This window comes from Lissotriton vulgaris, chromosome 1_1, assembly GCF_964263255.1.
Source record: "Lissotriton vulgaris chromosome 1_1, aLisVul1.2, whole genome shotgun sequence".
NCBI lineage: Eukaryota > Metazoa > Chordata > Amphibia > Caudata > Salamandridae > Lissotriton > Lissotriton vulgaris.
This window is the reverse complement of record NC_141685.1, coordinates 1,638,677,148-1,638,692,045: the sequence shown is the minus strand read 5'-3', so window position 1 is coordinate 1,638,692,045 and position 14,898 is coordinate 1,638,677,148. Positions and strand designations below refer to the sequence as shown.

Genomic DNA, 14,898 nt, shown 5'->3' with positions numbered 1-14,898 from the left:
CACATACCCTCTGTTTGACCTTTCTTGTTGTCATGCCCACGTATCGGTGCAAACAGGGGCATGTGAAGAAGTTCATCTATTAAAAAGTTGAAATCATATACAGCCAGTCTATAGATTTCCTTTACGAGTCTGTAAAATTTAGACGAAAACACACATAGGCTCAACATTTTGTTTGTTCCATTGGAATGATTTGAAACTTGCTTCTCTTTTCATTTCCGAGTCACAATCAGAGCATACAACATTGAACTCTATAATGTACAATTTCTCAGTGGGAATTTCGTGCTATCTGTAAAACTGTTCACAAACAAGTGCAATGGTAAGCGTAACAACAAATGATTAAATATTTTGTCATTTTAATTTGAGCAAATCAAAACTCTCAAATGTCTAGAAGTCTACAGCTTAAGATGCCTTAGCGAAGGCCCTCCTTTGACATCCATCGCATTCAAGGTAAAATTGTGCATCAAAGTTTTGAAGACAATGGCTGTTTAATGCATTTTATTCAATGAGGTATACAGAATGTGTTTGTTTCCACAGTATCTTCTCTATAGATTCATACGGGATCAATTCCTGAACGAGTCAGCAGGCCTTCTTTGAAGGTATGACCATTCTCCCAAGATTACTGTAACCCAGCATCGACTCAGAGAACAACTTATGGCTGTATTCTGGTAGCCGCCTCCGCTGCTTGCTGATGACCCAGCTAACCTCCGCAATGATGATTTTACATTGGATGTTTTGAAGACAGCAGCATATGCTGTGTAACCACATACAAATCACTGGCAAAAATCTGGTTAACGTTGTCCGGTGGGGTACAAGAAGAAAAAAGATGCCAAGACAATCCTTTAAACACAGAGAGGTTGAATATAAAAAGTATTCCAAGAAAGTGGTATTGGGTCTCAAAATACACTAAATACTAAGTGGCAAGACATTAAACAGCATCGTCCTTTGCTTCCAGTTCACCCAATAAGATCTTTTAGGTACCTATTAATGGTGCAAGCTGTATTGCAACAACTGAGGGGTTTGAAGGTGTTTTAGGCACAACAGAAGCTGGCATCCACCTTCACACTACAAGTACCTTCCTCTTAAGGTCAGCCTACTTCCACATTAGAAGTCTTTGTGGGGCTGCTCAGTAAGTCTTGGGTAGCCCGTACCCAAGCAAGCTCTTCCATATGCACTCAATCATGGTATCCAGGAAAAAAGTAAACATATCCTAGTGTACCTGAACAAAGTTCTGAAAATAAACTTAATTTTCACCAGTGACGAATCCAACGAATGAGATCACCCTCTACCACTCTAAAGAGTCTCCAGAAGACATGTTTCAAAGGCTTCATCTCAATCTACTCTTCATTCAAATTGCGGCGGATATAGGTAATTTCTGCAGTTTAGACTGACTGTGCACAGAAGAACCAGAACGTACTGGGAAGCGAGTGTGCCCCCCATTCTAAGTGTTAACACCTTCGGCGCTCATGACGAGCTGAGCTCGTCATGAGGCACAGTGGAGCTGTGCTCATGACGAGCTGAGCTCGTCATAACCGCCGTGGAACACCCATGCGGGATAATTCCCCTGCTGTGCTGGGCGTTCCATTAAGTGGGCGGAGTTGTGACGAGCTCAGCTCGTCCTGAGCACAGCTCCACTGTGCAGCGTGACGAGCTCAGTTCCTCACCAGCAACGTGGCGCCACGCACGCCCCCCCCCCGCACGCCCTCCCCCCTGCACAGCGGGGGAATTGGCCCCGCGGGGAAGGGGTTAAGAAAACTGAACAGGTATCTGTAATAGCAAAATCAGCTACACTATAACCTGGGCCCAGTTATCCTACTGTGTCTAGCATGGGCTTCAGTGTAGGTAAAAAGGCAGCTTACTTGGTGAAGTGGTCAACAGTTATTCCTATTTTCATCAAAGGTTATCTTCCAGGTGAGGTTCCATTGGTTGTCAAGTCTTATGAGGTAGACAAATTCAGCATGATTAAAAATATAAATCATTTAATAGAAATGTGCAACCTGTGATTTGCTGGTGAGGAATGCTCATATGTTCATATAGCCGGTCCGAAGGCTTATTTAGGGGTCTGCGAGTCATGAGGTGAAACCAGGGACACTGGGATTATGCAATCCGGTCTTGTTTTCAGCATAATTATGGATCTGCCCATAATCCATCATATGCTGCATACATTGCAGATTTTAATCTAAAAATGTTTGTAGCTCAAACGATGTATAGGTTACTTAAAAGCTGTGATCTGTCTTTCCGCATGGTGAAAGGCCCTTCTCAAAGGTTGACTGGTCAACTTTCAGTTGCTTATTACTGAATCCGGGTACTGAACTGGTACTAATTAGCGAATCCTTGGGCCAGAAAGTATTACCATGTGTAATAATTATAAAAAAAAATAAACTAATACTATTACACAATGTGCATAATGCTGCATATTTTGCCTTTTCTCGCTGCTTATTTTGTTTTTCTCCGGTCGTATAATTCCAGTGGTCCTGGATGACACTTCAGTGAAGGCTTAGACCTCATTCTAAGGTGGATGATAACAGGCTTGTATGTCAGTATATCATTGACAAAACAATTGTATGACATGAATATTGTGTTCTAAGCATCGATTACAAATATATCATCCCATTCTGTGTAAACTTTCTATTATTAACTCCAGTGGGCGAATACTTTTGTAGACGATATTTGGGACACAACATTTTTATTAGACTATATGTAGCCCAAGATATCCTGCAATCATACCCAGTTACAGGATTTATCGAACAAAATTCCCCCGTCCACATGCCACTGCCTCATTTAGAGTGTACGGGAAGGTGGTGTTTCCAATGGTAGAGTTGCCAATGGCTCTGCCACCATTTTGGCAGCACAAGAGGTAACTAGACTGACGTCAGAGGGGCTGCCCATTTAAGAGTGTTCTCTGCACATTGTGATCAGCAGTCATTCTGTCTAGTGCTGCTACTGAATTTTTTTTATTCAATGTCACCAATGCACTGGAAGACAGCTCGCAGCATGTGTGAGGGGGAAGGTGATTTTCAAGTCCTGTGAATGGACCTTTATTTTGGGACTCTTTCCTTCCGAGAAACAAAGGCGACAGAGGTTTTGCCATGCCACAGTTACTTCTCAGAATTTCTGCAACAGTTTTCCCCCTGAAGGAGCTCCCACAACACAAACACACACAGGAGCTAACTGGATGGAGTGACATGGAAATGCCTCTAGATTTAGCAGCCCTGCTCCCTTTGCCACAATGGACAGGACCACCAAGCCATATATCAGGCCCCAATTCTTGTCACGGTATACTTCCTAGCAGGTTAAATCCGTTACACTGCCCTGGTAGGAGACATCTCATTACGAAAGTGATGTCTTCAAACTGGAGTTTGACCACTTCAGCCTTCAGTAAAGTTAAAAAAAACACTTACTCTTTTCCTTTAAGTGTATTAGCTGTAAAAAAAATCAAAATAAATGTGGCTCTTGACCACCCACAGAGCCCAACGCATGCTATAGTTTGGATTTAAAAGGAGTGTCTGTGTGCTGCTGCTGGAGGAAGTTGTTCAAAGTGTCCCGGTACTCTTGGGGGTGCCTTCGTAGGTGGCCTGCATGCTTGGAATTCTTCCAGCCCTTCCCAACCACCTTGATCCCCCGCTTCCGCCATGTCTCAATGAGCTGAGCAACAAGTACATGGTCACTCAGAGGGTCATCTTCGCAGTAGAAGAGGAGAGCTGGGCAGGTCGGCGGGTCCTGCCTGAACACATTGATGGCATCATTGTAGTAGTCAACCGTGTATCTCTTCAGAAGGCTGAAGTACAGCAGGATACTGCTCTTGACCACTGGCTGCCAATGCGAGGAGATCATTTTAGCCACACCTACAAAAAATAAATAAAAAAGCTATTAATGCCAGTCCATCAAATAGGTCTTGACCTCGGGACAGGGGCAGTGTACTGAGCTAGAATACATACAGTTCTTGAGGAGAGAAAGAACAAAGAGTGTCTTTCTAACGGGCTTTACCTATTTATCTGCTAAAGACTGCACCAGAGAGCAGAGCCAAAGGGGTTAGGCTGAGGTGATTCAAAGTAAGCACCCCTTCCCCAATCATTCTACTAAATCCGCCTCCCCCTCTAGAATCAGAAACTAAAGAGCGAGAAAAGAAGCATATTTTCCCAGCATGGCACCAACAATACATCAAGCCCCCAAACTGCAATTTCTCTACAGCATTCTACCCTGAGAATGTGCTCTGAAAAATTCTGTCCACTCTTAACTGCCATCAGCCCATTTATGATAATGTCTTTGCTCTAAAAGTGTCTGTTGTGAAACCTCAGGGTCCACCAGACCTAGAGAGAATAAAATGCTCCAATTACTAACCGGTAATTGCATTACTCAGAGTCCTGCTCCCTCATTTGAACTCATAATAAAAATATGAAGCTATCTTGCCTCTTCATACCAATCACCACTCAAAATCAAAGATACAATATCTTCCTCCTCCCGCCACTCCTTCTGTTTGTTTACAAGCATAGACAAAAAAAACTTGGCTGTCCTGCCTCGAAAGAGGCAAGTATGAATTAAACCAAGGGAGTAGAACTCAGAGTTATTCAATGAGGGGGAAGTAATTAGGACAGTACCCCTTTGTCCATCCCTCACTTCAATTCCTAAAATTAGGAGGGTTAGAAATGGGGTCTCTATTAGGTATCGGTTTGTACCCTGTACAAGAAAGGGACAATCACTCATGAAAAGGTAACTAAGTTACATAGCTAAAATAACCCCTGCTCACTCCCATGGTAGCTTGGCAAGAGCAGTCAGACTTATCTAGGCAATGTGTAAAATATTTGTGTGTGTATATATATATATATATATATATATATATATATTCACACACACACACACACACACTAAATAAAACAAGACAAAAACAACAAAATTCCAACATACACAAGTCAAAATATCACTTTTCAAAGATTAAGCAGGTTTAGACCATAGGACTCAATGCATGAGTTTGTTTTAGTATATGGTACCTTAGATGCATTAAAAATCAAAGACTGTGCGAGCCGCAAGGGAGGTACGGCACCGGCAAACAAAGCAATGCGCGTGTTCCTTACTACGCAAGGCAGAATGCTCCCTTACACTGCAGGATTCCCATGGCGTCGCTGTTTCGCTGTCTTTTTTCATGCAGTGTAGCACCTGGTCAACCGCCTCTCCAGACAGGCTGTCCCTTGTGAGGATATGTTAATTATAGCAGACTGGACCTCCTGTTTAAATCCCGAGATATAGATGTCAGAGTAAGGTGGTGGCCATGCAGAGTTGCCTACTGGCAGTGTCTGTGGCGCTGAATGCAGATTTTAGGCATGTATTGGCGATGGTCTTACACACAGGTAGCACCTCATTTGCCCTCTATTGGTACTCCTCTAGATGGTGTACCATGAGCGCCTCCATCTCATCCCACCGCTTGTGGGCGTACCTGTTTAGCATGGCATTCGAGTTGGCTGCCCGGCACTGAGTTGCTGCGGACCGCTCCATTTTTCTCCCATGTCAACTCTCTTGCTTTCCCTGTCAAGGGTAGTCCCATAGATGCTGGGGTGTTTGCTCTCTTGTGTGCGGTTGCCACAATGAGAGAGTCAACTGGCAAATTCCCCTTGAAGAATCAGGGGTCTTTCCAAGAGAAATTACTTCTTCTCCACCCTTGGTCGTACGACCTTGGATACAGCTGGTTCTTTGCACACCTCTCCGCTCTGGTCAAGCATACTGGGTAGCATTGGAAGGGACTGGGTCCTTTTCTAGTCTTGTACTAGAGTTTCAAGGGAGAAGCATGCCCCTGTCTGCTCCACTTGTAACTGAACCCCATCAATACAGGCAGCTCTATTGATGACTGCGTTGTATGCAGTGATGTCATACAGAGGTGACAGTTTGGATTGATAGGATACTAGCCCTTTAATTGGTAGTCTGCATAATGTCCTGTCATTCATCCATTGTCTCTCCCATTTGCAAGAGTTCTTCCTCTAATACAAAAAAAGTCCCTTTGCATTTCTTCCTGGGGTGTCTGGAGAGAAGGGAGTTTTCCAACTCCGCCGGTTCTTCTGCTTGTGCGTGTGACCAGCCTGACCTCTGCAGTAGCGGTCGCTCCTCCCTGGTATCTCCTCTTGGTATCGTAGCGCCTTGCTCCCCACTGCTGCCAAAAACAATTCTGACCAGCCTGACTCACATTTAATTGTTGCCTGCTCAGTTTTGTAGCGCTTAATTGCCTGCTCAGTTTTGTAGCACTTAATTTTGCTCAAGCGCTCGCATTGCCTATAATAATATTTGTGCTTAATTGTGAATTGTGCCTGTGTACTATCATAGCGCTCCACTGCTCGCATTGCCCGCATAGCTTCCTTAGTTTAATTTGTGCCTGATTGGGGCACGATGTGAAAATGCAGCTATGGGCACAGTCTCGTCCTGTTTGCCTTGTTGTCTCTGCCATTTGGTGGTTGTGCCTCCAGCCCGTCCCTCCACCTCGCTCCCGCCTCCCAGCTGCCCCTCCCTCCCTATGCCCCCTCCAATATCCATTCATGACAGATGGACCTACGCGCAGCGTGGACGCGCCCCATGCGCACCGAAGGCGCGCCAAAGGTAGGCCCGTCTACGCCCGTCCGCGCCTGGACCGCGCCCAGCGCCAGACCCCCTGGTCCTCGCAAAACCCACTCCTCCCGCATAACGTTTGACGCCGCTACCCTCTTTGCCCTTAACCCTGGACGAACACAACAATGCTGCGAAGCTGCCCCAGGACACACCCATGGTCCTTTCCACTGTCACTCCTGCAACTTCGCCTGCACCAGGACCCACACCAAATCCACTACCTCCAAACACAGCTCCAACTCCAACCACCTGAAGTGCATCTTGCTGAACACCCGCTCGGTCCACAGACACGCCACTGAACTCTGGTACCTACTCGACACTGCATCGCCGGATGTCGCCTTCCTTACAGAAACCTGGATGAACGCTTCATCAGCGCCCGACATCGCCATAGCCATCCCGGACGCTTACAAGATCATCCGAAAAGACCGCACCAACCAAACAGGAGGAGGCATCGCCATCGTCCATAAGAACACCATCCGAATCACAAACTGCTCTGACGATAACCTAGCGACCGCCGAACACCTTCATTTCCAGATCCACACCGACCCCAGGAGCACACTTAGAGGAACCCTCATCTACAGACCACCAGGAACCCGCACACAATTCAACGAAGACATCACCGACTTCATCAGCCCACATGCCCTCACCCGCGAGAACTACATTCTACTGGGAGACCTCAACTTCCACCTGGAAAAGAAAAACGACAGCAACACCACCACCCTTCTGGACAACCTGGCCAATCTCGGACTCAAACAACTTGTTGACACCCCCACCCACCTTGCCGGACACACGCTCGACCCTATATTCACCTCCAGCAAACACATCGCCTTCGATCACACCACAGCTCTCCATTGGACAGACCACAACTGCTTTCACTTCAGCTACAAAAAGACCACGACCCACAACCTATTCCTCGAAGAAACTGGAACAAAATCACCACCGACCAACTCCTCGCATCGCTAAGCCAAAACCCTCCTGCCATATCATCGGACCCAAACCAAGCTGCCACCAAACTCACACAATGGATCACCCACAGCGCTGACGTATTAGCACCCTTGAAAAACCATCAGATCAAACAAGGTAGCAAAAAGGCCCCCTGGTTCAACGATGACCTTAAGAAATCCAAGAAGTTATGTCGTACCCTCGAGAAAACCTGGAGAAAAAACCCAACCTCTGACAACCTGACCACCTTCAAGGACGCCACCCGCAAACACCACCAATTGATCCGATCCACCAAGAAATCAGCATTCAAGGATCGACTCGACAACAACGCCCACAACAGCAAGGAACTATTCAACATCGTCAAAGAATTTACCAACCCCACCGCCGGCACCAACGACATCACTCCCTCCCAGGACCTCTGCGACTCTTTATCCTCTTTCTTCCACAACAAAATCGCCAACATACATAACAGCTTTGAAAACCAGTCCGATGAACAGCCCACTCCACCCACCTCCGAACCAAAACAGCACTCTCACAACCTTTTCGCCTGGAACCCAATCACCACTGAAGACACCATCCGCCTGATGAACTCCACTCACTCAGGATCGCCAACCGACCCATGTCCCCACCACATCTTCAACAAAGCAGACCCCATCTCCGCGATGTCATCAACTGTTTCTTCAACTCCGCTACCTTCCTGGAAAGCTGGAAACATGCCGAACTCAGCGCCCTTCTGAAGAAACCCACAGCAGACCCCTCTGAACTTAAGAACTACCGCCCCATCTCACTCCTCCCATTCCCTGCCAAAGTCATTGAGAAAGCAGTCAATAGTCAGCTCGCCACCTTCCTTGAATCCAACAATTCCCTCGACCCTTCACAATCCGGCTTCCGAGCCAAACACAGCACCGAAACCGCCCTCATCGCAGCTACAGACGACATCCGAACGCTACTGGACACCGGAGAAACAGTTGCCCTCATCCTACTCGACCTCTCCGCCGCCTTCGACACAGTATGTCATAGCACACTCATACAACGCCTCAACAACGTCGGAATACAAGGAAAAGCTTTGGATTGGATCATCTCGTTCCTCGCCGGAAGAATCCAGAGAGTTCACCTCCCCCCATTCAAATCAGAGGCCACCGAAGTCATCTGTGGTGTACCACAAGGATCTCACTCAGCCCCACCCTCTTCAATGTATACATGAGTCCCCTCGCATCCATCGCGCGACAACACAACCTCAACATCATCTCCTATGCAGACGACACCCAGCTGATCCTCTCCCTCACCAAAGACCCAAACACCGCCAAAACCAATCTACACGAAGGAATGAAAGAAGTAGCCGAATGGATGAAGAACAGCCGTTTAAAACTTAACTCGGACAAAACGGAAGTCCTCAACTTAGGATCATCCCCCTCTGCCTGGGACGACTCATGGTGGCCACCGGCCCTGGGTACAGCACCCATACCTACAGATCACGCACGTAACCTGGGCTTCATCCTAGACTCCTCCCTCTCGATGACCAGACAAGTCAACGCCGTCTCATCTTCATGCTTCAACATCCTACGCATGGTCAAAAAAATCTTCCGCTGGATCCCCACCGAAACAAGAAAGACAGTCACACATGCACTGGTCACCAGCCGATTGGATTATGGAAATACCCTTTACGCCGGGACCACAGCCAAACTACAGAAAAAACTCCAACGCATCCAAAACGCCTCAGCCAGACTCATACTGGACATTCCCCGTCATGCTCACATTTCCGGTCACCTGAAGGATCTCCACTGGCTCCCCGTCAACAAGAGAATAACGTTCCGTCTCCTCACCCATGCAAACAAGGCCCTCTACGACCTAGGACCCGAATGCCTCAACACACGACTGTCCTTCTACACACCCACCCGCCAACTACGATCATCCAATCAAGCCCTCGCCGCAATTCCGCGCATCCACCGATCCACCATGGGAGGAAGATCTTTCTCCTACTTAGCGGCCAAAACCTGGAATTCTCTCCCCACTCACCTCCGACTTACACAGAACCACCTCTCCTTCAGAAAGCAACTAAAAACCTGGCTATTCGATAAGTAATGCACCCACCCTCCCTCAAGCGCCTTGAGACCCTCTGGGTGAGTAGTGCGCAAAACAAATTCCTGAACTTGAACTTGTTTTACAGGAATTCTGTACCCCTGGAGAGAATCATTGAATTCCCTTTTCTTTTAGATTAGCGCATCAAGTTCAGCCTTAAGATGCCTTTTAATTTTATACACGCTCCATCTCGAGCAACTTCCTTTCAGGGTCGAGCTTGACAGCTTCTTCAGTGTGTTTCAATGAGGAAACTTAAACCCTTCCTCCCAGCTAAGGACATCCAAACTGCTGTACAAGCCCTAGTCATCCCTTGCATAGACTACGGAATTGTGGCTCTCAGCGGACTCCCCCTATCAACAACCGCACCCCTAAGAGCCTCCTTGAACGCTGCCGCGAGACTTATCACTGGCTCAAGAAAGCATTCGCATATATCCCCTGACTTTAAATCCCTGAACTGGCTGCCCTTTGAAGCCAGAATACAGCTGAAAATTGCCTGTATGACACACCTGGCCGTTCACCACAAGTCACCCAACTACCTCACTCAAAAGCGGACTATATCAGGAGGCTCGAGATCCAATAGAAGCACAAAAAATCTCCTCCTGAAACCTCTAAGATTCCGGAAGGAAAAAACATACAAACACTCCTTCTCAGGAATGGCACCCAGGATCTGGAATGCACTCCCCCCTGAAACCAGGCTTATCTCCTACACTGCATTTTTTAAGAAAGAGGTAAAAGCCATCCTTATGGCTAAGTTCACCTGAACTCTAATGTTGCTGGATCAAAGACATTGCACGCCTTTTGTACTATTGGTTACCTGATTGTTTATTGCTATTATATTTTCTAAATGATTGCTATCCTATTTTGCTACTCACTTACTACTGACTATTATATTGCGTCCAATAGTTTGTTTAATCACCCTCTTGTCGCCCCCACCCTTTGTTTCTGTAAAGCGCTCTGATATCTGCAAAGATCTTGTTCGCGCTATATAAAACTTTGAATAATAAATAATAGCTTTTCGGTGTTGAAGTCGAGTGCTTCACTGCCTGTGGTGTGCTAAACTCTGGCGCTAGTGTTGAGCAGCTTTTTGGTGCCTGTGTGCACCCGGTCTATGCTTTTGATCCTCTTTAGAGATCAAAGCCGGTTTAGAGGGTTTGCCTCCAACGGTGTGCCTTGCCTTGGACCTGTGAGGCTCTTGAGCTTGGCTTTGCCCTCTGGTGACAAGGATCTCGATGGTACTACCGTTTTTCTCAAGTCTAAAACTTTTGGCTCAATCATGTCATGATCCTGAGAGTTTACCTTCAGTCTGGGCTCCTCCCTCAGCACCTTTTTGCGCCCATTTCCAGCAAGCACCTCATCACCACCTTGAGGCCGGCTTTCTCTCAAGGTGGTGATGAGGTACCTCTACTTGGGCCTCCGCTGTCTCCTCTAGGATGCCCTCTTCCTTGCTAAATAGTCAGAGCTTTCTCTGCAGTGATGCCATGGTGTAGCATGCCCAATTTTGTTTCTGCCTTGCCCTGATGGTCTTCGGCAAGAATTCTACACACGCACACAGTCCTCCGAACTGCGGTCCTTTGGAAGGCAGAGGTTACAGACCTTGTGCACATCTTTCTGGGTCTACTTGTGGTGCCACTAAGGCAACACCTAAAGGGGTATGCTTCTTGTCTCTCTCACTCTCCGACCACGCAGTCTCTGTGCATCAGTCCTCAATCTTTGGTATTTCTCTGTAGTTTGCGGTGTCCTTTTTGTGCTTTACCTTCTTTTACCTTTTGTTGTAGATAACTTAACTCAGCGGTAGTTTTTGAAGTGAAAACTATTTCCTCTGCACACTGTCTTCTTCCATGATTCTAGAGCTTTCCCTTAGGCTTCCAGACCCAATGGTAGAAAAAATAATTTTAAGATGGCAACTGTGTCAAAGGATTTCCAGGGGATACGCCAGACATCACTCAAGGAGGAGCTGAAGCCTAACTTGTCGACTACTGCTACATAAAGAAGAGGAGAGACTACAAGGAAACTATTCCAGACCCAATCACTAGATGGTGGAATATTGCAAAACAGGTAAAACCAGCAAAATTCACGCAGCAAAACTGACGTGCACCAGCAGCACTTATCTGTGAAGATCTCAGTGTCGGCATACCCAGAATGAGGTCTATGGAAGAGTGACATTGTTATGGATGAAAATGGGTATATTGGTCTTTTGCTAGGTGTCTATAAGACCATCTTCAGGACAAAGGTATCGTTATGTAGAGAGAGGACGCTTCAAGAAGGATGTCAAAAGTCAGAGTCCTAACATGGTGAGCTGAGCCTTCTCCACGTTAGGACGCTGATTGATTACAGTGCAGCTTATCATAAACAATGTTTTCTGTGCCAATCCTTGACGGCATTCATGGTAGACACGTGTTTCAATACGCTCTGCCATAATTACTTTTGTGCCGAGAGACTGACAACATAAATTATGTAATTGGCTTTGGATAATTACTCAGTATATTCACTTTTGACATTCTTGAAGGGTTCTCTCTCTCTACATAAGCATACCTTAGTGCTGGAGATGATCAAATAGACACATAGCGCAAGAAGACCGAAAGGTTGACCAACATACCCATTTTCATCCATAACAATTTTGCTTGTAATTCTTTGCTTAATATGTTGGCAGAACTATTGGTTTGAAATAGATTTTATAAATATGTATACACTAGTGACCAGTAGATGTTTTTTTCTGGAAGACTGTCAACCTCTGTTACTCTTGTTTATATAGTACATTGTACCCTTAAATTTAATTCATTTGAATATACATTTTTCTACTGAAAAATAATACACCCGTATGTAAAGGATTGTTTTTTTTTTAATTGCATAACACTGTGTACATTTGTATGTTGAATCGACTAGTCGGGATTCGTGTGATATTGTGAATTATTTCGTATCTAGTAAAGCAAATTCACTTTCAGAAAGTTGGCATTTTCTTGCTCCATGTGCACAGAGAGAAAGCTTCGGTCCACGCTACTGCATTCTTTTAAAATAATCAGCTGGGTGACGGTAATGTGTTGTGAACCCTGGAAAAAGGTGCCTGGAAAGCGTAAGGTGCTCAAAACCCACAAGGAACATGGCCTGCAACTAAGCTATAGAGGAGTCCATTTCCCCAAGTAGATTTTCCCTGATCGCCTAATGAGGACGCCTGTCCTGCTGCTTTATAGGCCAGTAATATAAATGATCTAACTCACCTGCTTAAAGAGGATGTGATCGTTTTTCCCCTTTCTAGCTGAACCATCGTTAACAAAAACTGAATCTGCTATCCTAAGAGAAACGCCAAAAGTACAATTGATGGACAGAAAGCAGAACAATATCATACATTTACCCCAGTACAGAGATCTGGGCCTAAATCCATTGTTTTTTTGCTCACCATGCCATTCCAGTTTGGACCCAGCCATATGCTAATCAGTCTTGACCCTGCGTCCAGCCCGAACTGCTAGGCCAGGTCCTCACTGGACTGGAAACAAGCATCCCAGGACCGGTTTCGGTCTTTCAGCCATCATCAGCCAGGATAGCTTGCCTCCAGCGGCATGGAGAGAAACGACCCTTTGCCAATGCATCAGGATAACAATTATCACATACAGATTATGAAGTCTGGACTCTGGATCTACAGTAGGTGTAAAACTCTGGTAGGAGTAAATCCTGCTACCTGTGAAAAGCCTAATTAATCTTCTGCATGAAATATGGTACTGACCTAAGGGCAACTCTATCTTGAAAAATCCTGTAAAAAAAATGATGTATGAATGATAAAGCTCCCAATTCACAGTCTCCTAGTAGACATGATAGCTACCAGAAAGAAGGTTTGAGTGTCAAAGTTTTCAAATCCATCGATTCTAGAGGCTCGAGTGGGGAATCCTTAAAGGACTCTAAAACCAGCAAGAGATTACAAGATGGTAAAAACTAGGAGGGACCAGAAAATGTTTAACCAACCCCTTAAAAAGGTGAGACATTGGTCAATCCTTATCAAAAAGGTTCTTCTACGACCTTTAAAATGCCCGGATCTAATAGTAGTCCATTGGATCTTGGACCCATTCTGAAGAAACTCTAACATCTGTAGCAGATCCACAGTACTGGGATCCAGACCTTCTTACTACACCATGAACTGAACCTCCTTCAGTGCATGGCAAATACCTAAGGGTAGATGTTCTCATAGACGCTTAAACAGTAACAGCTAGTCTATCCGGCAAACCCCTGTTTCTGGGATCTATCCTCAATTTCCAAGTCGTTGACTGGAGTTTCCCCAAAGGCTCTTGTCTCATGGTTGGAAATAGGAGAGGAGTTGGAGTCATAGGCAATCTCCACTTTTCTGCTCCCCTTAGGGTAGTAAGAGGAAACCAGTTGCAGTGGGGCCATGCTGGAGCTATCTAGATCACTCTCAATTCCTCCCTCTTCACTCAAACGAGAAATGCTTGAATCAGGGGAAAGCAGGGAGAGGTATAAAAAAGATCTTGAAGTCACCTGCATAAAAGCACATCCATCACCCAAATGTTTTTCTTCCTTCTGCCCTGAACAAAAAATCTGAACCGTCGGATAGAGATTTACACCAGATGCCCACCACAGCATACTATTTTGGAAAACACTCTCTGATGTACGGAAAGTCAACAGAAAATAAAATCTCTTTGCTTAAGTTGTCCATTACTGAGTTGGAGACTCCTGGGATATGAATGGCTGATATTGCCAAAATCTTCCCATGGCGAAAGAAAAATTTAGTCCAACATCTTGAGAAGGGTGGGAGATTTCGCTCCTTCCTTCTTGTTGATATATCGTGCCCTTCATGGTCAGGGTACCCCTTATTTGCTGAAGCGGTTCTCCTTCTACGTTCCACGGAGACAACTGCGCTCATCAGGTCTTCTCCTAGCTACAGTGCCCCGCTTCATGTAGCGACAAGATGGGTGGCTGCTCCCTGGCCGTTAAGGCTGCTCAGGCTTGGAATGCTCTTCCATTTCTCTTGCACAATACTGAAGACCCGTTAACCTTCAAGAAACTTTTAAAAACCTACCTCTCCCCCTAGTGACAGTTAGGTAACCCCTCTAGGACCCATACCGGAACACTCCTTGGAGTAGCTGTGCGCGTTATAAGATGATGTAACATAACATGCTTTTGTTGTTATATTGTCCGTCCTAACCAAGACGGATTTTCCTTTAGTCTGTGATAAAAAGAACTTCAGGGCCTGCCACACAGCTTACAACTCACTCCAGTTGAAAGACCTACAACTTTAATGAAGGGACGAACATCCATGGACCTGGCGCACTCCCAACCATGCACCCCACC

At 45.9% G+C, this 14,898-nt stretch overlaps 1 protein-coding gene across 1 annotated transcript in view; it reads right to left on the bottom strand.

The window, feature by feature from the left end:
- Positions 1-466: 466 nt before the first annotated feature.
- The window catches only part of LOC147750970 (transmembrane protein 53-like), an 88,107-nt gene continuing 73,675 nt past the window's right edge, over positions 467-14,898 (bottom strand). Inside the window, exons 3-4 of the mRNA XM_086918871.1 lie at positions 1,801-3,842; positions 467-1,452 (exon numbers count right to left, since the gene is read on the bottom strand). Of these exons, the coding sequence (XP_086774997.1) occupies positions 3,478-3,842 (365 nt within the window). The 3' untranslated portion in view covers positions 467-1,452; positions 1,801-3,477. The remainder of the gene's footprint in view (positions 1,453-1,800; positions 3,843-14,898) is intronic.